At 38.1% G+C, this 21,332-nt stretch overlaps 1 protein-coding gene and 1 long non-coding RNA gene across 3 annotated transcripts in view; one reads left to right on the forward strand and one right to left on the reverse strand.

Moving 5' to 3' along the window:
• The window catches only part of NSF (N-ethylmaleimide sensitive factor, vesicle fusing ATPase), a 126,797-nt gene extending 109,817 nt beyond the window's left edge, over window positions 1–16,980 (reverse strand). For both annotated transcript variants that reach the window (XM_019732985.3, XM_074320757.2), the window contains exon 1: window positions 16,843–16,980. In XM_019732985.3, the coding sequence (XP_019588544.1) occupies window positions 16,843–16,854 (12 nt within the window). In that variant the 5' untranslated portion in view covers window positions 16,855–16,980. The remainder of the gene's footprint in view (window positions 1–16,842) is intronic.
• Window positions 16,981–17,067: 87 nt separating this feature from the next.
• LOC141568919 (uncharacterized) lies at window positions 17,068–21,273 on the forward strand. The gene is made up of 4 exons (XR_016018081.1): window positions 17,068–17,353; window positions 17,716–17,868; window positions 19,622–20,018; window positions 21,037–21,273. It is a non-coding gene; the product is annotated as an uncharacterized LOC141568919 (long non-coding RNA).
• The last annotated feature ends 59 nt before the right edge of the window (window positions 21,274–21,332 follow it).

The raw sequence follows: 21,332 nt of genomic DNA on the forward strand, positions 1-21,332 counted from the left end.
GGGATACATAAAACATTTTTTACTTATGGGATTCATGATAAACTGTTTGGAATCACTATTTAGAACATGAGATGAATAAAGTCTGGGTCATAAGTTTGCTTTCTGAACGAGACAGTATTTTTGCCCACGGTCACAGTTTGACCAGCCATCTGACAAAATGTACTGAGCTTTTTAGTTTCCCTACAAGCTTCTTTCTTTTACAGTAGTCCCCCTCCTTATCCATCTTTCACTTTCCACAATATCAGTTATCCATGGTCAACCACAGTCCGAAAATATTAAATGGAAAATTCCAGAAATAAATAATTCATAAGTTTTAAATTGTGTGCCATTTTGAGTAGTGTGAAGAAATCTCATGCCATCCCGCTCTGTCCCACCCCAGGTGTAAATCATTCCCTTTGTCCAGCGTATCTACACTGTATATGCCACCCGCTCGTTAGACATCTAGCAGCCGTCTTGGTTATCAGATAGGTTATCAGAGAGAGAAAGACCACACTCACATACATTTTATTATAGTTTATTACAGTTGTTCTATTTTATTATTAGTTATTGTTGTTAATCTCTTACTGTGCCTAATTTATAAATTAAAATTTATTATAGGTGTGTATATATAAGAAAAAACAGTATATATAGGATTCGATACTATCTGCTATTTCAGGCATCCACTGGGGGTTCTTGGAACATACCCTCTGTGAATAAGGGGGGGACCACTGTATATTCTTCCCTCTTCCCTAACTAGGAGCCCCTTGCCTGCCAACTCCTATTCACTTTACAATGCTCAGCTCAGACATTACTTCTTCTAGAAGACATTCAGAGACACCTTACCTGCCCCACTAAACTGACAAAACAAACTTCAAATAGAAGCACCTGACTGTATTTTTATTTTATTGTCTGTTTATATGTTTGCATTGCATAAAAGACAATAAACTTCTCAAGGACGAAGACTATATCTTGCACCAGTTTTTGGTTTTCAAGGTTAGTATAGGGCCTGGCATGCGGTGAGGGCTCATCAAACATTTGTCGAATAAATGAACTATGGGTCAATACAAATCTGTCTCGACCGCAGAATAAGTCAAAGAACATGCATACAAAGGACATTTCAAGCTTATTTAGGAAGTGCCATAATTCAAATGATCTAATAGTTCAGAATTACACAGAACTGATATAGCTAAAGTGATTTTTTAAAATTATAAAACGCTAAGTTAACCTTTTTATTTATAAACTTGTTTACATGTCAAAGAGGTGATGCCCTTCAAGAGAGAGTGAAAAAATCTTTAGAAGTCATCTGGCTAGCCAACTAAAGCAGATGCTGTGAGCAAAAGGCTTCCCTACTGGACTCTAGAAGCATCTGTGTCTTTATGGTAAGCCAAGCAGGGTATCTCATTTTTCTCATCAAAATATAAGTCCCTATAAATAGTAGCTGTTTACTCACCACAGGAAAATTCCAGTTTTTCTGACACTGACCTTGCCTCTAGGAAACAATAATAAAAGCCCAGCCACTGTAACCAGGTAGCTATTAAGAAATGAAAATACAAAACTGACGGGCAATTTTATATAAATGTAGTAATCTGAATAACCAGAACATTTAGCTGTCTGAAGGCTGTAAAAATGTTTTCATAAACAACTTGAAATATTAAAATTTCTTCATTGCTGCTTGAAAAGTATGAAAATCTCAACAAATCTTTAAAGGCAACTTCAGTGAAAGTAATTATATCATTGCTTATTTGAAAGCCTTTAAAGTGCAGAAAGAGAATTTGCTTCTCTCCATAAAAAAATTGGGGGGATTTAACCAGGATTCGTCTGGGTAACATTACACAGTTTTTGAATTTAAATAACATACTTTCATCCAAAGGTCCACTTTAAAAATTGGAGTGTTTAAGTCTATGAGTTATTGTTTACCAAAGAATTTAGCAGGGCAAAATAAACAAAGAAAAACAAAGCGTGTAGTAGCTGACTAAAAGGGCTCATTAGCAGTAACTGGCCCCTACCCTAACTAACTACAATACTCGGATTCACGGGTTCTTCCTCTGTGACGCTTTGGGCCTTGGTTACCTCTCTCAATATTGTAAGGGTAGCACGAACTCCAAATTAACCTATAAGTTTAATATAATTATGAGCAAAATCCCAATGGGTCTTTCGTAAATTCGATCTAAACTGCTACTGGCAAAGCAAATATAGCAGGCGAAATGGGAGGAAATTTTTTTTTTTAAATTTGTGAAAGTAACCAAGAAAAATTTCAGAAAGAGTGAGGGGGACTGGCCCTACTAGACATAAAAATGTGCCATAGACCATAATTAAAACTATGTGGTATTGCTACAGAAACAAATAGTTCAGTGGAGTACAACAAACCACCCAAAAATACAACCAGATACACATGAGAACTTAATACATTATATGAGATTTATAGTCAGTGGGGGAAAGCTGAAATGGTGTTGAGAAACTTACTATCCATTTGGTGGTTGAGGAGGGTGTTAATAATAATAGCTAATATGTTTTGAGAGCTTATTATGTGCCAAGCACTGTTTTAAGAGCTTTAGAGCAGAAAGCATCCCAGCCCACAATTCTCTTTCCTATTGCCAAAATCTAAATGACATTATTTGCCTCACTCTAGTTAACATTTTTGTTTCCTATAACACACCAAAAAAGTACTTCTCTCTAAATGATTTTCTAAATAACATTTATTTGCCTCACTCTAGTTAACATTCTAAATAGTGCATACTTAGGAGCAAAAAATATTCTAATTTTAAGGTGACTAGACTGACGATTCCATGTTTTCATCCTATAGCCATCTCCCATTTGATTCAAGCACATAACGCAGCTCCCTTTCACCACATTCAAGAACTAGGACATTCTATTCTGAACCTTACAGAAGCATCTCAAAGCACTTATCTCAAATGTATCGGAGGTCGAGTCCTTCATCTGTAGGTTTGATCCCAACCCATCTGTCCGGCCTTTGCTCTTTCCATCTTGAGTCATTGCCAGTGAGCCTCTCTTCCCAGAGGCATGTCCAAGCCACTCAGTGACTTAAAAAGCAAAAATCCTTTAACTCTGCTGTTACCTCAGATTATCAACCTTTTCTCGGTTCGCTTCCCAGCCAAATTTCTCAAGTCTCTCTTCCCTGCCTCCCACTTTCTCATCCTATAGCCATCTTCTTCAACCAGACTTTGAGATTTTCCCCAGCAACCACTTGTCGGTCATCGCTGACTCCCAACTTGCCAACGACATTGTAACTGCCCGATTCAGTGGTGTCTCTCTCTCCTCAGCGTTCACTCTCGTTTCTCTTGCTGTCCTCCTCATCTCGGTTAATCCCATCGTTGTCCTTTCAAGTCGCTCAAGTTCACAATTTCAGGGTCATTCTTTACTTCACCACCTAACCCACCCAACACACACAATTGGGGGGCAAGACCTATTAATTCTACCTCTACATTTGCATTTGATTCCTCCCTTTCCTCCTCACAACTGCTAATCTAGTTCAGCCCACATCACCTCTCTCCAAAACAAAACAAAACAAAACAAAAACAACAATAACCTAATTAGTTTCCCTGACTCTAATTTCTCTTCTCCAATTCAGTCTTCCCTCTGGCACCAGACATGACCTAAAACCAAAAATGTGATTTCTAAAAATTAAACCCAAACTCCTTAGCATGATACTTATACCCACTTATGCAGGCCTATCCTCGTTTTTCTGCACCATCTACCTCAATGTCCCACCCTGACGCCGAGTACTCCATATTCCAGCTCCAAGCCTTTGTTCATACTATTCCTTTTGCCTGTATTTCCTATTCCAAACCCCTTCCACCTAAGAAAATCTTACCCATCTTGCAAAGCCAAGTTTATGAAACTCCCTGGTCCCTAGTAAGATTGAATATCGCCTGTATCTCCTTTATTTGTGCTTCTTCAACAGTTTTATCTCTATTTATCACCAGCTGTCTTACACTATTTAGTTGAGTACCATGATTCTAAGCTCTGATAACGCCTGTGCCATCCAATGAATATGCAATATGTTAGTTGAACTTTTTATTAGCATTTTTTGAGATATACTTGTGCTATGGTCTGAATGTCTGCATCTCCCCAAAATTTATATGTTGAAAACTTAATGCCCAAGGTGGTATTAGGAGGTGGGGTCTTTGAAAGGTGATTAGGTCATGAGGCAGAGCCCTCAGGAATCGGTTTAGTGCCCTTAAAAAAGAGTCCCCAGAGAGCTAGCTCACCCCTTCTGCCACGTGAGGACATAGCGAGAAGTCTGCAACCCGAAAGAGGGCCCTCACTCAACCATGCTGACACCTTCATCTTGGACTTCTGCCCTCCAGCACTGAGATACATTTCTGTTGTTTATAAGCAACCCAGTTCAGGTATTTTGTTATAGCAGCCTGACTAGACTGAGACAACTTTCATCACATAAAATTCACCATTTTAAAGTATACACTCCAATGGCCTCTAGTATATTCACTATGTAGAGCAATCATCACACTATCGAATTCTAGAACATTTCCCACACTCCGAAAAGAAAAGCTGTACCCATTAGCAGTTAGTCCCATACTCACCTCCCTTCCTCTCCTGGCAACCACTCGTCTACTGTCTGGATTTGTCTATTCTGGGCATTCCATATAAACAGACACATACAATCTGCTGTCTTTGTGACCGGCTTCTTTCACATAGCACAATGCTTTAAAGACCATCTCTGTTGTAACATGACAGTACTTCACCCCTTTTTAAGGCTGGCTTATATTCCATCGCATGGATATATCACGTGTGTATTTATCTATTCACCAGCTGACGGACACTGGTTATTCCCACTCTTGGCTATTGTGAATAATGATGCTATGAACATCCATGTACAAGTTTATGCATGAACATATATTTTTCAACTCACTTGGTTATACACCCAGGAGTAGAATTGTTGGGTCCTTATGTTTAACTTTTTGAAGAACTACCAAACTGTTTTCCACAATGGCTGCACCATTTTACACCCCCACCAGCAGTGTCTGAGGGGTCCAATTTCTCCACATCACCACCACTTTTTTTTTAAACTATAGCATCCTAGTGGGTATCAAGTTGTATCTCATTGTGGTTTTGATTTGCATTTCCCTAATGACTATGATATTGAGCATCTTTTAACGTGCTATGGGTCATCTGCACATCTTTTTTTGAGAAATGTCTATTCTAATCCTTTGGCCATTTTAAAATCAGGTTGTCTTTTTATTGTTGAGTTTTTTACATATGTAAGGATTCTTTACATATTCTGGATACTAGACCCTTAACAGACACACGATTTGCAAATATTCTCTCATTCTATAGGTTGTCTTTTCACTTTCTCTATAGTGTCATTTGATACATGCAAGTTTTAAATTTTGATGAAGTCCAATATATTTTTTTCTTTGATTGCTTGTGCTTTTTGTGTCATCTCTTAAAAAAAAATCAGTTTAACCCAAGGTCGTGCAGATTTTCACCGTTTCCATCTAAGAATTTTATAATTTAGATTTTTGATCCGTTCTGAGTTAATTTTGTATATGGTGTGAGGTAGGGGTCCAAATTTATTCTTTTGCATATAGATATCCAGTTATCCTGGTATCATTTGTTAAAAAAACTATTCTTTCCTCATGGAATATTCTTGGCACCCTTGTTGAAAATCAATTGACTGATAAGAGGAGGGGTTTATTTCTGAACTCTCAGTTCTATTCCATTGGTTTATATGATTATTCTTATGCCACTGCCACATCCTCTTGCTTCCTCCACCTCTGTAGTAAGCATTGTAATCAGGAAGTGTGTCCTTCAATTTTGTTCTTTTTTTTCAAGGCTGTTGTGGCTAAAATAGCTTTGCAACTCTATCTGAATTGTAGGACCAACTTGCCCATTTCTGGAAAAAGGCAGTTGGAATTTTGAGAGGATTTTATTACATTTATAGATCAAGTTGGGGAGTATGGCTACATTAATAATATTAAATCTTCCAGTCCATGAACACAAGATGTTTTCCATTTATTTAGATCTTTAATTTCTTTCGGCATGTTTTATAGTTTTCAGTGTACAAGTCTTATACTTCTTTTGGTTAAATTTATTCATAAGTATTCTATTCTTTTGATGCTACTGCAAATGAAATTGTTTTCTTAATTTCATTTTCAGGCATTTGTTGCTAGTGTATGGAAATGCAACTGATTTTTGTATATTGATCTTGCATCCTGTAACTTTGCTGGATTCATTTATTAGCTCTAATAGTTTTTCTTTATTTTGGTAAATTCTTTAGGATTTTCTGCATGTAAGACCATGTCATCCACAAACAGAATGCCTTTTCAATCTGAATGCCTTTCTTCTTCTTCTTTTTCTTGCTTCACTGCCCTATCTAGAACCTCCAATACAGTAATGAACTGAAGTGGTGAGAGCAGACATCCTTATCTCGTTCTTGACCTTAGAGAGGAGAGCTTTCAGTGTTCACTAGTAAGTATGATGCTTAACTTGCTCCAATTTATAACTTGCTCTGAGACTCTAACAAGATCTGTGAAGGTGTTTTCAAAACTGTAAAATACCATTCAAGATATTCTTATTTAGTACCTTAGTGTTCTTACTCTGAAAAGTTTACTCCAAATGTTAAAAAAAATCAAAACAATGCTTGTGAGTCTCTCTTTTTTTAAAAATTCCAAATCCTGATGAAAGTTTGGCACTTGTGTTCTTTTGAAGGGAGAAGAATCTTTGGAAAAGGAATCAGAACAAAGATCCAAGGTCTAAAGCCTCTCCTCAGTCCCTGTGGACTCTTCCCTTAGCAAGACTCAAGGCATTCAGGAAAGCACAAAGTAGCGATACAAGACCGGCAAGAAGCAAGAGGCAGCATGGTACAAAGGAAAGAACACAAGATTTAAAGCAAGAAATTAGCTGTGATTCCAGTTGTTCAGAAGAAAAAAAAAAAAAAAAGACTCTTAAAAATATTACATCTAACGAACTTCACATCTTCAAAGCTACAAAACCTACTGACTTACAGCCATAAGTCTGCACTATACTTATCTAAATTAAGAATGTTCATCTGAGTCACTATAATTAAACATAACATGCTAATAATTCATGATGTAAGTGCTTATAGTATTGAGAGGTTTCTCATTTAATTTAATAAATTCAGCTTGATAATAAATATAAGCAAAATATAATGGTATTATTTACATTTTTTATTTAGAAATAATTGTTTACCAATAATCGAGTTAAAAATTGGCTGTTGGAAGGTAAAAAGGAATTAACAGCCTACTCTGTTTAATGGAATGAGTATTTAACATCTGTCTATAATGTCCCAGGCACTGTGTTCTGTGCATATGCTCAGTTAACAACGAAGCACTGACTACTTTTATATTTCTTGAATACTGAATAAAATATAAAATATATGTAAACTATAAAACACCATGAAATAAATACCATGTAGCTACCACCCAGTTTAAGAAAAAAAACATAACCATTTCTTTAAATCAACTGTTTATTAAAGAAAAACATACATACAGGAAAGTGCATATGTTATAAATATTTGGCTCCAGAATTTCTAAAAAGTAAACACACCCAAAGTAACCAACACCCCATTGCAAAAAGAGAATATCACCAGCATTCCACACTGAGCACCCCACCGCCCCCCAGGTCACTAGCCCTTTACTCCCAACCACAGTTAACAGCTATCTTGTTTCTATCCCCCAAGATAGAAACCATAGATTAGTTTTGCCTGTTTTTGAAAACGTTATATGAGTGGAATCCTACAGCATGTATTATTTCGTGTCTGATTTCTGCCCTCAATATTATGACTGTGAGACCCATCCATGTTGTTGCATGTAACAATAGTTCATTCATTTTCATTGCTTCTTATAGTATATAATTATATGAATATACCACAATTATTTATTCATTTAACTTGTTTTTAGTTTTTAATTACGAATACTGTTGCTATTAACATGTTTGTACATGTCTTTTAAATAATATATGAGTATGTATGCATTTCTAAAAACTATATTCTCACCACCCCTCCCAGCCTCCAGTAGAATTGCTAGGTCATAGGCATACATGACATATGTTCAGCTTTAGGGAATTTTGCCTAATGTGTATAGTGTAGTGTTTTGATATAAGTATACTCTATAATCATTACTACAATCAAGCTAATTAACGTATCCATCACCTCACATAGTTACCATTTTGTGTGTGTGGTGAGACTACTCAAGATCTACTCTCAGTAAATTTCAAGTATACAATATATTATTATTATCTATAGTTGCGATGCTCTCTAGCATTTTAAACTGTTTCTATGGGAAGGTCAGTCTGGGTACAAATGCCCTACCCTGCAGGAAACAACTATGCTTTCTTAAATGTCTGAAAATTGGATACAGATGAAGGTATTAAAGGGAAGAAAAGTCAATAACCCTGAAATTTAGAAACAAGGCTGAGTATATACATTTGGAAAGAAGTCTGGAAAAAATATCTTCAACAATTTATAAGGAACTTTAGCACACCTGGAGAACTCTTAAAAGAGACTGCACTAGCCCCACCTCCAGACTTTCTCATTTAATCAGCTTGGGGTGGGGTGGGGCCTGAGAATTTGCATTTTGAACAAGTTCTCAGGTGATGTTAATTAGCTGGTCTGCAGTCTACTCTGAGAATCACTGTACTAAGGAAAAATAACTTCATAAAAACAGAATTACTGACAGGTTCATTTCCCTCAACAACATCAGAGAAAAAAAATCTATTTTTTGGAAAAGGCTTCAGTGATGCTCTTGGTCCATTTCATCATTTAACTTGGTAAACATAATTAAGTTTATTTTTTGATGAGTAGTAAACTGATGAGTAGTACATTGACTGGAAGGCACTATATACAGAACACAGTTCTCAGACTCAGTATCTGCAGGTGAAGAAAAGGGAATATACTGGAGTCCAGCAGTAAAGTTAGCTCTGTGCTATCTTATTAATGATTTAGATAACAGAATAAACAACAGCAGAGTATTCAATAACTTGGCAGAGAATATAACATGAAAATGCAAACTACAGGCATTGTCCAAAAATGATTATTAAGGTATTCAGAAATAAATGTTTATTCATTAATCCAAAAATCATTAATATTTCCATGCCAGGCTCTGTTCTAAACAGTGGGAACTAAGTCTGCTATCATCTCCCAAAATTTTGTTAACATTATTCTCTAGGAGAAGAGTAACTAGGATCACTAAAAAATTTTAATCCCCCAACACAGATGTTCTTTGGAAGACCCAGAATTAGAGATAATTACTATTTTCATTGCTTGTCAAACCAAGTAAGAAAATGTTTGTTCAGATGCACATAACACTAAAACACCTTACAATTTAAGAAAATCTACCTGTGAAACACTAAAATGCTCTTTATTACTTAATGATTTTAAAAAATAAATGAATGTTGGATTTCAAAAATGACAAGTTATTTCTTAACTTAAATTAATACTTTTCCCATTTTCTCCATTACCACGACCTACATGGTTAGTGCAGAATACATCAGAACTTTAGCACTTCATTCTGAATTTAGCAAAGGACCAAAATATCCTGCATTACTCATAAACAGCTGATGCAAATTCATTTGGTTTCAAATCTACAGAGCACAAAGCTGTGATAAATTATTGGCATTTTTTTGGCTTAATGTCAAAAAAAAGGAAAAGAAACTCAGCTTTTTAGAGTAATTCAGCTGAATTTTATTGAAAAAATGTAGGTCAAAATCAATAGCAATTGGTAAATTTAAATTTAAAAATAAAGATAATTTTTTTTAAAGGAGGAAAGATTTAAGTTGCTCCTAAAATTCATACGGAAGGGGCCAAGAAACGCCAAATGAAGAAAAATAAGGAGGGGACTCACCCTACCAGACAGCAAGAATAATTTTAAAGCTATGACAATTAAAACAGTGGTATTGGTGCACATATAGACAGAATAATGATCAAAACAGAGTCCAGACAGATTGGATATAAAACAGAGATAGCATACAAAGCAGTGGGAAAAAGGATGGACTCAATTTAAATGATATTGGGACAACTGCTTATATATATGGAAAAGATAAAATTAGCTTCCTAATTCACACCAAACAAAAATAAATTCCAGATGAATTAACTACCAAAATGTGGAAAAAGCAAAACTTTAAACATTTTAGAAGAAAATTTATCTGACTTCAAGGTGGGAAAAAATTTCCTTAAAAACACACAAATACACTAATCATAGAGGGGGGAAATGAGTAATTACAAGTATAATAAAATTTAAATCTAAAACTTTAGACACATGCAATAATTACCACTGTCTGGAAGAATCTCTTTGCAACTAACAAAGAATGAGAATCCAAAGCACACCCTCCAAACCCCCCCCCAAAAAAGGAAAACTCTACAAATCTATTTTCTAAAAAATGCTAACAGCTCCACAGAAAAAAATGAGCAAAGGATATACAAAGGTAATTACAGAAGAGAAAATCCCAATGACTAATATGTAAAACGCTCAATCTCACTAGTAATGAGGGGGAAAAAAAGCAATTTTTTTTTCCTTTTTTTTTTTTAAGGAGGGTGCAGCTCACAGTGGCCCATGCGGAAATCGAATCAGCAACCTTGGTGTTAGGAAAAAAAGCAAATTTAAACAGTGAGATTGTTTTACACCTCTCATATTGTATAAATTAAAATGCCTATAATATTAAGTGCTGGAAGGACCTGAGTAGCAGGCCCTCCTATTCTGCAGCTAAGAGTGCGCACTGATATAACTAAGATAAATAACTCATCCCCCAACAATTCGATGTAGCAATTCTACACAGGGTATATGTATGTCTCTAACACATACCCTAAAGAAACTCTTACATATGTATGTAAGGAGGCATATACAAGAATGTGCAGTCCACAAAAAATAAATTGGAAACCACTTAAATTGTTCTCTGATAAACAAACAGATTAATTGTGGTATAGTCACAGAATAGAACACTACATAGTAAACAGAATTAACTAGTGCTCTCTATATGTCAACATGACTAAATCTCAAATGTCATTTTAAATGAAAAATGCAGGTTGCAGAAGGAAATATACAATATTAACACCATTACACACATTTTAAAAAACACCCTGAACAATATACTTTTGATGGGCACAAACATATGTAGACATAAACAGAAAGGATCTATACCAACTTTAGGACAGTGGTTATTTCTGGGAAAGGTTAGTGGAACCAAGAAGGGATACAAAGGGGATTCAACTGGATCTGTAATGTTTTATTTGTAAAAATTAAAAGATCTGAAGCAAATACCAAAATATGTTAACACTACTTAAATCTGGATAGTGAGTGTATACATATAATTTGCTGTACTTTTCCATCATGCACGAAATCTCTTAAAGTGTATATGAATTTAAAATGCACAGAGCCTCTAGAAACAGTTATAGTCACACGAGGAGTATTTACTTTTCATCATAAAAAGTAAGTAGGAAATTAGAAATTTAGAGATCAAACAAAACACTAGGAAACTGAAGAGAGTGTAAGGCAGGCCTCAGAACCCATGTAAGGATATGAACACTGACGTATGAAAAGGATCTCATTAAGAGATTATTACCTAAAATACCATATCCAGAGTAAATACCCTTAAGAACAGCATTATAGCAAGTGTCTAGTGTATTGCCAATGCAGATGTTTGCAAAGGTTCACTGTTCTGCCAGTTCAAGAATTTTCAACAGAAAAATAACATACTTTCACCTCACACCTCTGCACCTTGATTGTAAATACTTGAAAATACATCCATGTGAAACATAAATTCTTCTGGGTTTCAGAAAGAAGAAGCTATTTAATAGTGCTGTAAAGAGTTCAATTTTATGTTCTAAAATACATTGCATTTGAAGATACTTTCAATAATCTCCACTAACGTAATACACAAAAGCAATAACTATTGCATATAAGATTGCAGAAATATGATATGTGTTGGATAGCAAATTGATTTGAAAATGAGACTACGAGACATTTATATTATTTGTTTTGATTTGTGGTCCTGCACCTGAGCTATCTCCAATTTACAACATGTGCCCCAAAACTTCATCTGAACGTTGGTTATTTGGTAAAGATGTCATTCACTCATAAAATGTTATAAATGAGTAGGTTTCTGGACTAAGCTACAAAAGCTTCTTCAATGTACTACCTGATACTAAAATATTCTAGCCTGTCTAGTCAAAACAGTGGATTAAATAAATTTTGCCTCTAACCTCTTTCTACACTCCTTTTAATTCCTGAGAGTTCTTTCCCTTAGATTCCTATTTAACATCTTCTTACCTCAATAAGGTGTAAGAACTTAGGAAGAAAGTGATCCATTGGTTTATTTGCATTAACGTATGCATATTTTCAGAAAAGGACTGCTCAATCTCCAGTAAGTGAGATTTCTGGCAATTTTAAAAGACAGATTACAAAAAAACATCAGGTAATGAGGAAAGGCTTTCCTCTTCTCTTTTTCAGTAGTGGAATGGTGGTGACAGTATAAGGGGCCTACAAAACACCACCAAATAGAGTAGCTTTAGTAAGGAGCCTCTTCCTACCTAGAGTCAACTCTCCTAAGCTAGTAAGGTTGCATTCAGATTCTTTCTTTACTTCTGATTCCATGATTCCAGAGCAGCTATAGCATGAGAATTCTGAAAGATGGTGTGGAGGCCTAGGGCAGGGGTAGCCATCCGTATGTGGAGTTCATTTTAAATAAGAGTCCATATTCACTGTAAGCAGTAAGAATAACTTTAGAATCTGCTTTATTACTAGGAAAAATTTAGAACAACTGGAAAAAACTTATTGCCTAATTGAATCTTCTTGAAAAGCCAAAGGGAACCAGATAAGTTTAAATCAATAGATCATTTTATTGTAAAAATGTATCCAACTTACCATTCCTTATTTTTTTCTCATATAGGAAATACACTAAAACAATAACGACAAAAATTATTTTATTTTAGGTTCTTTCCTTTTCAGATTATAGGCTTCAAGATATTTTAGGGATTAATCAAGTTCTGATGCCCTCGATGCATATACTGAATAACATCATACATTTTATTCTGCAGCCAATTTCCCAGATGAACTAAATATGATGCTTTGTTTTTTGGCTAGAAAAAGCAAAGGATAAGATATACTATAGGTAACTAATGTTATCAATGGCAAAAATCAGTGATACAACACACACACATACACACACACACACACAACTTCAATTACAGTGAATATAAATGCCATTTACAAGATGATGTCAGAATGCCAAAATGAACTAAACTAACCAAAAGCAATAACAATTCGAAATGGCTTTTTCTCCCACTAAAAGGAAATACAGAACCCATTTTAAGAGTATTACAACAAGGCTAAGTCTATTTTCAAAATCTGATAGGCAGTTACTAGAAAATTATGTCTATCAGAAGGAATGATAAGACAATCAGGGATGGGCCAAAGGGGTTCAGATTTTCCACAAGGTAGAAGGTAGTTTTTGAAAATTAAACTTTGATGGCAATCTCCAAAAAGTTCTAGGTAAGGTAATACACCCAAAGTGTATCGATGTGTGTCAGCCTAGAGGAGGTCTCTAGCAGCATGCTCAAGGCCAATTTCTGATCCTGTCTTATTCTACTGTGTATCAATGCCTTGAACAGAGACATAGAAGTCATGAAAACAAAACCAGAAGAGAGAGCTGCTATGTTGCATAACATGAAACAAAATCAAGATTCAAGAAGACCTTCAACAAGAGCAGGTATGCGCTGACCTAAAAAAACCCCACAAAAAACAAATGACCTGTAAAGGGGATAAATGTAAGGTCTTACATTTAGGTTCAATAAAACAAATATATAGTACCTAAAATGAGGGGAAGGGTGATTTTAAAAGAACATGAGAGTTTTAATTAACTGTAAGCGCAGTATGAGCCAAGATTTACTAGAGAAAAAGAGCAAACCCAATTTTACTCCGTATTAATAGTGGTAGTGTCCAGCTCATGAAAACACAGTGCAGTACATCCTTCACTAATCACTGTTGTCCACTCAGCACATCTTAGAAGAAACATCTACAAAGCAGAGGGAGGGAATATGTAACCTGTCTTCAAATATCTGAGGAGCTATCATGTGGAAAAGGAATTGTGTTTAGTTCTATGTAGCTAACTCTAAACAGTAGAAATAATATCTATGTATAAAAGTTACATGGAACTCCATATAAAAAAGATCTTAACATGACAGTAAAATGAGCTAGCTTCATGGAGGGCGATGCACCCCCATCACAAAGAGAGATTAGATTCATTTTCAACAAAAATGTGTGGAGCACCTAGGTCCCAGGCAGTTTGCAAAGCACAGATAATGACAGTGAATCAAAAACTGACATGGTCTCTGCTTTACTGGAAGGGAAATTCTAATAATAGAGGCAAGTAATCACACTAATAAATTTAAAATGACAAACAGATAAATCTCTAAGAAAAGGAATACAGTTCAAGAGCATAATTCAGAGGATCCTGACTTGTAATGTGGGATCAGAACAGGCTTCCCTTTGAGTAGCTGAGTGATCTGTGAGGAGGGAACCGGTTGGGAGCAAAACATCACAAAGAAAGAAACAGCACATGTGAAGACCTTGTGCTAAGAGAAACCACTGTAGGTTCAAAGAACTGAAAGGCTTATAACCCGAGCATAGAGAGTAAGGAGGGGAATAGAGAGAAGCAGGGGCAGAACCACAAAGGGCCTTGCAGGCCCGGTTACAGATTTGGTCTTCTCCCAAAAGTAATGGCATGCTATTGAGGGAGGGGTTTAATGGACATGGGCGGAATAATCAATGTGGAGAATAACGTATGGAGACCACTTAGGAGCTTCCCGCAGCAGTTCATACCAGAAATGATAGTCGTGTGGGAAAAGGAAGTGAAAATGAAGACTTCAGAGAGGTGGACAGATTGGAGAGATTTTTAGGATGTTAAAATGACAGAACCCACGTGACCAGCCCAGTGGGTGATGTGGGTACAGGATAAAGCAGCAATGCCCCAAGCCAGATTCTTTGACCTCAATACCTTTTTTTGGGGGGGTGGGGGAGGAATAGAACTCAGTGTTGAATGTCACTGGGGGATGTGATGAAGAGGTATAAAGAATGACACCCCATCCCAGGTTTCTAGCCTATATAGTGGATGGACGGTGGTGCCATTCGCTGACATAGGAAACACAGGAAAAGCACTCATTAGGTGGGCTAACATAATGGGTTTGGATTTGAACAAGCTGAATTTGACATGCCTTCATTTCGAATAGGCAGTTTGACGTACTGATCTGGAACTTAAACAATAGGTCTGGATTGGGAGTAAAATATTAAGAAACATTGACATATAGATAGTTGAAGCTGTGATCTTAGACTAGATTGTCGGAGGAGAAAATAGTGTGAGGAGAGCCTTGAGGAATATCTGCATTGAATAACCGGGCAGAGGAGGGTGAGTCTGCAAAAGAGACGTATGAGTTAAAAACAGGAGCAAGATTTCACAGAAGCCATAAGAGGAGCGTTTTCCATGAAAGAGGCAATGGTCAACAATGACACATGCTGTTGAGACATCAAGTATGACAAGGAATGAAAAATGTCAATTAAGTTTAGGGACACATGTCAATGGGATGACAGGGCCAGAAATCAGACTGTGGTGGGTTGAATGGATGGTAAACAAATGGGAGACAAGTGGAGGCAGTTCTGTCAACATCTCTGGCTGTAAAGTGGGAAGAGAATAGGTGACAGTTGTGAAAGTGGAGGAAGGGCTTGTTTTAAGATAGTCGTAGCTTGAGTAAGTTAAGAGGGAGCAGGTGAATACACAGGAGTGGGGTTCCTGAGGAGGTGGGACAAGACAGAATCTGAAGCATAGGTGGAGGGAATAGCCATAGATAAAAAGGAGACGCTATGGGGAAAAGGAAGAGAAAGGTCGAAATAAACGACCTTCAAGGTCTCTTCTCATTCTGGAATCTCATGACAATTTCCTTTAGGTAGGACATTTGCATATATGCATAAATCTATGCAAACTTATTCAAATATTCTAGCATAAATAATCAGTCAAGCCCATCCTTATACCCTAATGACGCAGGTTAATGTCCCCAGGTTTATGACGAGTGTAGTCTCTGGACGGATCCATCCCTCGGGAGAGCTTTTAGCTCAACGCACACTGCAGTACAGCGCTGAACCAGCCCTATCTCCCCTCGCCAAACCCCGTACTACACCGCGATCTTACAGGCTAAAGGAGGAAGTAAAATTTAAAACCCTGAGACTATAACATATCCTGCTGCATTCGAAGTGACTGTCATTCATAAAAGCAAAACGCGACACCCAAAATCCCCACTGCAAGCTGAAGGCATTCCTGTCTGATCCAACAGTGGCGGTCCCCCAGATGGCCGGGGTTTAACACGAAGTCATTTGCACTCCTTCCTCCTTTCCCAAAACCTTTTATTGTGCAGAAGCAGAAATGGGTGCCTAACGATCCTTCCCACAGCTCTCGCCCCAAAGCAGCAGGCGGATCCCCCGCAGTTATTTCCGAGGCTGCACCTAATAAGCCCCCGCAAGGGGGTACTGAGAAACCCCCCGAGTCCATCAGACGGGGCTGGGACGGCCACAATCCTGCGGCCGCCTTGAGGGACGAGAGTTACAGCCCCAAGGGATGGAAAAGGAGAATTAAAGGAGACGCAAGAGATCCGGAAAGCCAGGGGTTCACCTCCCCTGGAGCTTTCTTGGGGGGATGGAATGTATGAGGAGGGCTATTCCCCTGCCACCGCTCCCCCTTCTCAAGCCCTTCTCTGCCCTGCCGCCCCCTCCAACAAGCCATTTGCTCAGACCCACTCCTCCTCCCCTGGGGCCGTCTGAACCTCGGAGTGCCCGCAAGCCCGGCGCCCCCGCCTCTAGCCGCGGCTCCGGAGCCGGAACTCACCCGGCCCGCCATCTTCGCGGACACGTCCGGCTTCGCGGCTGCAGCTCGGCTCTATGCAAAGCCCGCCCCCGCCGCGCGCGCGCCCGCTGCCCGGCCTCGCGCAGGCGCGCAGCCCCCGTGATGCTGAGCGCGCGCCCGGCCGCGTCCCCGCAGGGCGCGTGCGGGCGCGGCGGCCGCCGGGGGTGGGTGGGGCGGGGGGCGCCATTTTGAACGGGAGCTGTTGGGGGGTCGGGGGCTGCGGTGATTATTTCTGGAGCGTACGTGTCTGCCAGCGACTCTCTCTCCAGGGCTTCTTTTTCGAATCTCATCACAGCTGGCCATTCGCGCCTGACTTTGTAGCGAGGCCTTTGAGGTTTTAATCAGTGAGCCCCTGCTTATCTCTTTGCCCGCTGCTCTTTGCCCTTTAATGGTCTTTATTTAGCTTTATGCTTCCAGACCCACTGAAATTTAAAAATGTAAGAGCACCCAGCGCGGGTACTGGCCTGCCCCCAAGGAAGAGCAGTAATGAATGGTTGGTTTTAAATTTAAGTTCTGCGTGAATTCTGGCTTTTTTCTGTAGGCAGACTTGTTTTCCTAGCTGCTGGAAAGTCTCCAAGTTGACATATATAGGTACTTAGTTTATGTGTAGCCTGGAAAACTAGTTAATATTTTCTTCTAATTTAAAAATGAATTGTGATTATTTCCATATTTTTATTTTTATATTATTTTATTATTAAATATTATATTTATAAAGGTAATTTGTGTCTTTAACAATCTTTGTCATTCCCCAGTGTCGTTTCATTTTAGGCAGTATATGTAGTGGATTTTGAATGAAATATGCCCTAAATTTCGTCTTGTTTTTTTTTTAACCTCGATGTTGTTCACTTTCTACAGCACCATTTCCTCACTGGAAATTCAGAATTGGTCATCATCAGAATAGATGGCATCGTGCAAGAAGAGTGATTCTGCCAAATGGGTTCTCTGATGGTTTTATTGCCCCCGATATCTCATATTTCTCTTCATATTTACAAAAGATAATAAGAAACGGTAGGATTTGTTATATCTTTCATTTCTCACAGTTAATTAGAAAAAATAGTTTTTCCCAGCATGAGGAAAGGAAAGGAAAAAAAATTAGAAGAGCTGGGCATGCTTGGCAATTTAAAATTAAGAACTAATAAATGAGTAAGTGACTTGAAGATGAGCCAGAGACAGAAGAAAATATTCAGGCCAGTTTCGTAAACCCTCACACGGTACCTGAGAACCAGAGTGCTTTGTTGGACAAATCAGATGTTAACTAAATCACAGGTGGATCAGCAAGTTTATGAGGAAAGAACTGTTTGAACTCTGATCCACTTGTATTAACTTGCAAAGCGATAAAAAACAATTAGAATGGATGGGGAGTCAGGTTCTTGTCCTTTCCCTTTCTCTGCAAGTCACTCGCCATGTTCCCTTCACCTGTCTGAGCCCCTGTTTCTTTATTTGTAAAGTGAGAGGTGTAGTAATTAGATGAACTTAGTGATTGTGTCTTACATTTTTTGATACTTTGAATTTGAATCTATAAATCAAAGAGCTGTTATTCAAATAATTACCAAATCCAAAGGATGACGTTGGCTCTCAGTTCAGTGATCTGACATTATTTTCAAGGCCAGAGAATAATGCAAATGTATTTATACCTCAGGTTTGTTACTAGGAAAAGTAAATTATAAGGGAAAATGTCTTTAATCTCTCCACCCAGGAGTAATATTTATCACCTAGGAAAGATGGGTCTGCTGGAGAGGTTCCTGTGTGTCAGTTTATGAGCTTATCTACCCATAATAAGGAGCCCTTTGTATCCTCTCTCAAGTTGTATAAATGCAATAGAATGATGTGCACAGCCCTGCAGTGTCTACTAAAGAAATCGGAGGAGGTCCTGTCCTTAAGGTGATTAGCGTCCAGCTGGAGAAGATTCTGAGACATTTCTCCAGGTCATCACATGCCTGCCCATCCCATCTGTGCCTTGCTCTGATAGTCAAGGTCGTTTTAGAAACAAAGTGGGGCTGATTCGGCATCACCTTCTGAGCAATCCTTGCAATGATAATTGTCCCCCAGTTTTTGCTGTCTCCCTTTTTCTGGTCACAGCTCCCCCCAGTTCATGCAGCCTTGGAAGTATTGTCAGACAAGGTACCCTGCCCTCCTGAGAGGGAGCACAGAACCCAGGCAAGGACCTGCACCACCCCTTTTGGAGAAGATGTCACTGTGAAGCAGACAAAGGTGGTCTTCAGAGCCCCTTTGTACCCTTCCCTCTGCACCACCTCCTCTCTTTCCCAAGTTCTTTTAGCATTAGTAACCTAATATATCACTCTTCCCAGGAGTAAATGCAATTGAAGGCATGCTGCCTGAGAGCAATGCCTAACCTAAGGAAACAAATCTCTAATTGCCAAATTTCAGAGACTGACTTCTCTATTGTGAGCTCTAAGTGGATAGCAGTCCTTATTCTTGCCCCTCCAATCATAACACACAGGTTAGCCACCCCTGCCCTAAGGCCAGGCTTTCAGGGAGCCTTGTTGAAAACTTCATTTTACAGCCCCATCATAGCCAGTTTTAGGGAGACAGCGTTGCCATCTATTTGTTTTCTGTCAGAGAAACCTATTTCCCCAAATGATGGATAAGGCTAGAGAACGGAACAAAATGGAGAGAGGATATGGAATTGTAAAAGAACAGAAGATCAGCTGATGCAATGCAGCATTCTAGCTGCAGTCAGGTTTTTTTTGTTGGGCTTATTTTTAGTATTAGTATTATTAAATAGGTTTTTTCTCTTTAGAGGATCATGGACAAACACCCGTAGTCGCTGAAATCAGTTCATTTGAAAATTCTGAGTGGGCAAGAGAAATGATAGAATCCTCCCTTGAACGGAATGAATGTTGCTATGGAAACCAGACCATCCTTTAGTGCAAGCCCCAAAGCACTTGCCAGGCTGCCTAACCCTGCATACTAACATTGTGAGTCCAGAGAGCTTCCTGCATCTCTGAAGAGAGATTATTCAGATACCGGCCTGATGAATTTTTATGCATCTTGAGAAAAGGAAGTCAGAGTATCCTGGGAGTAGCTGCACTTCCTAGAACATTAAGACACTCGAGGCCCACAAACCATAGCTGACTGGGATGACTATATTGGCTACCTGTGACAGCTTTCCAGAGGGCCCCTGAGAAAAAGTGCAGGTATGTCTTAAGGTTTCTCCTAAGGGCAAGTTTACCCGAGGGCTGTTCCTAGGGCAAGAAACATGTACAGCAGTGCTTTCCAAGAGAGGGAGAAGACATCTCTTGAGCAGAAGTGTGACCAGAATAGAGGGATAACTTCAGTAATACTTGACGGAAGGTATTCTGGGTATATTGTGCAACATTTAAACTCTATAAACTCAAATGTTGTCACATGAGAATTAGATAATTATCATAGATACATAATACATTCAGCACCTGACCCAGTGGTTACACAGCAGATATTACCACTACCAAGAGTACTATAACTAATACTAATAACACTTAACCAATTGTGCAGTCTAACTCAGAGATGGGGAACTATCTCCAAATAAGATGTTTCTCAGAGTGAAATGATCTCTGCTTCTCCCAAGAGCACTTTGTACTTTCCATGCTGTACAAACAACATTGACAAGAAGTGTTTTCTATTAAGGAAAAAAACCCCACTGAATCAATATCACCATGAGCAATTTATCTTTATTGAGTCACCACAGTTGAGTTTGATAAACTTCCCCTGAACAGCTTTCATGATTTCAATTAAACCTCCTTCCTAATCATGTTTTGTATTTTTGAAAAAGTTGAGTTTTGCATTATAAAATCAGTACAATATTTTCTTTCAATAACTTAAAAGAAGTCACAACCCCACTTCTTGAATACAGTCACCAATAAATTAGGTCTATTTTCTTTTAGTCCTCCCCTATGTATTCCCCATGCATGTTATTAAAAAATATGTATGTATAAAACATATATATATAAATATATGTGTGTTTATATGGTTGTAATCCTTTAATAATTGAGTGTCATGTGGGTAGGGACTTTGTTTCATTCGTAGGCACGATGAATATCTTGGGAAAACAATGCATATTCTCAGATTGTGAGGAGTGGAGGGATAAAGCCCTATTACTAGCCCCAATATTCCTTCTATAGGTACAAACAGTAGTAGGTAAAAATGTTATCTTTGCTGTTTCACCTTTTTTTGCAGGTTGGGATGACTCAAACAATGTTCATAGTTGCTGGCAAAACAACTTTACATCTATGCCTTGGAAATTAGCAGAAGGACATGAATAGATAATTTATAGAGGAAATAAAAATACTATTAAAATTTTGGAAAAAATGACAAGTAATCAAAGAAATGAAAATTGAACCAACATTTACTTTTTTTTTTTTTTTTTATTATCAAATAAGCAAACGAAACACTAACAACCCTTTTTTTATTAACCCCAACCCCATGCCCCCACCCGGTTGTTCCGAATGCATCTCTGGGTTAGGTTAGTTCTT

Source organism: Rhinolophus sinicus, chromosome 12, assembly GCF_057876585.1.
Source record: "Rhinolophus sinicus isolate RSI-liver-muscle chromosome 12, RSI-T2T, whole genome shotgun sequence".
Lineage (NCBI taxonomy): Eukaryota > Metazoa > Chordata > Mammalia > Chiroptera > Rhinolophidae > Rhinolophus > Rhinolophus sinicus.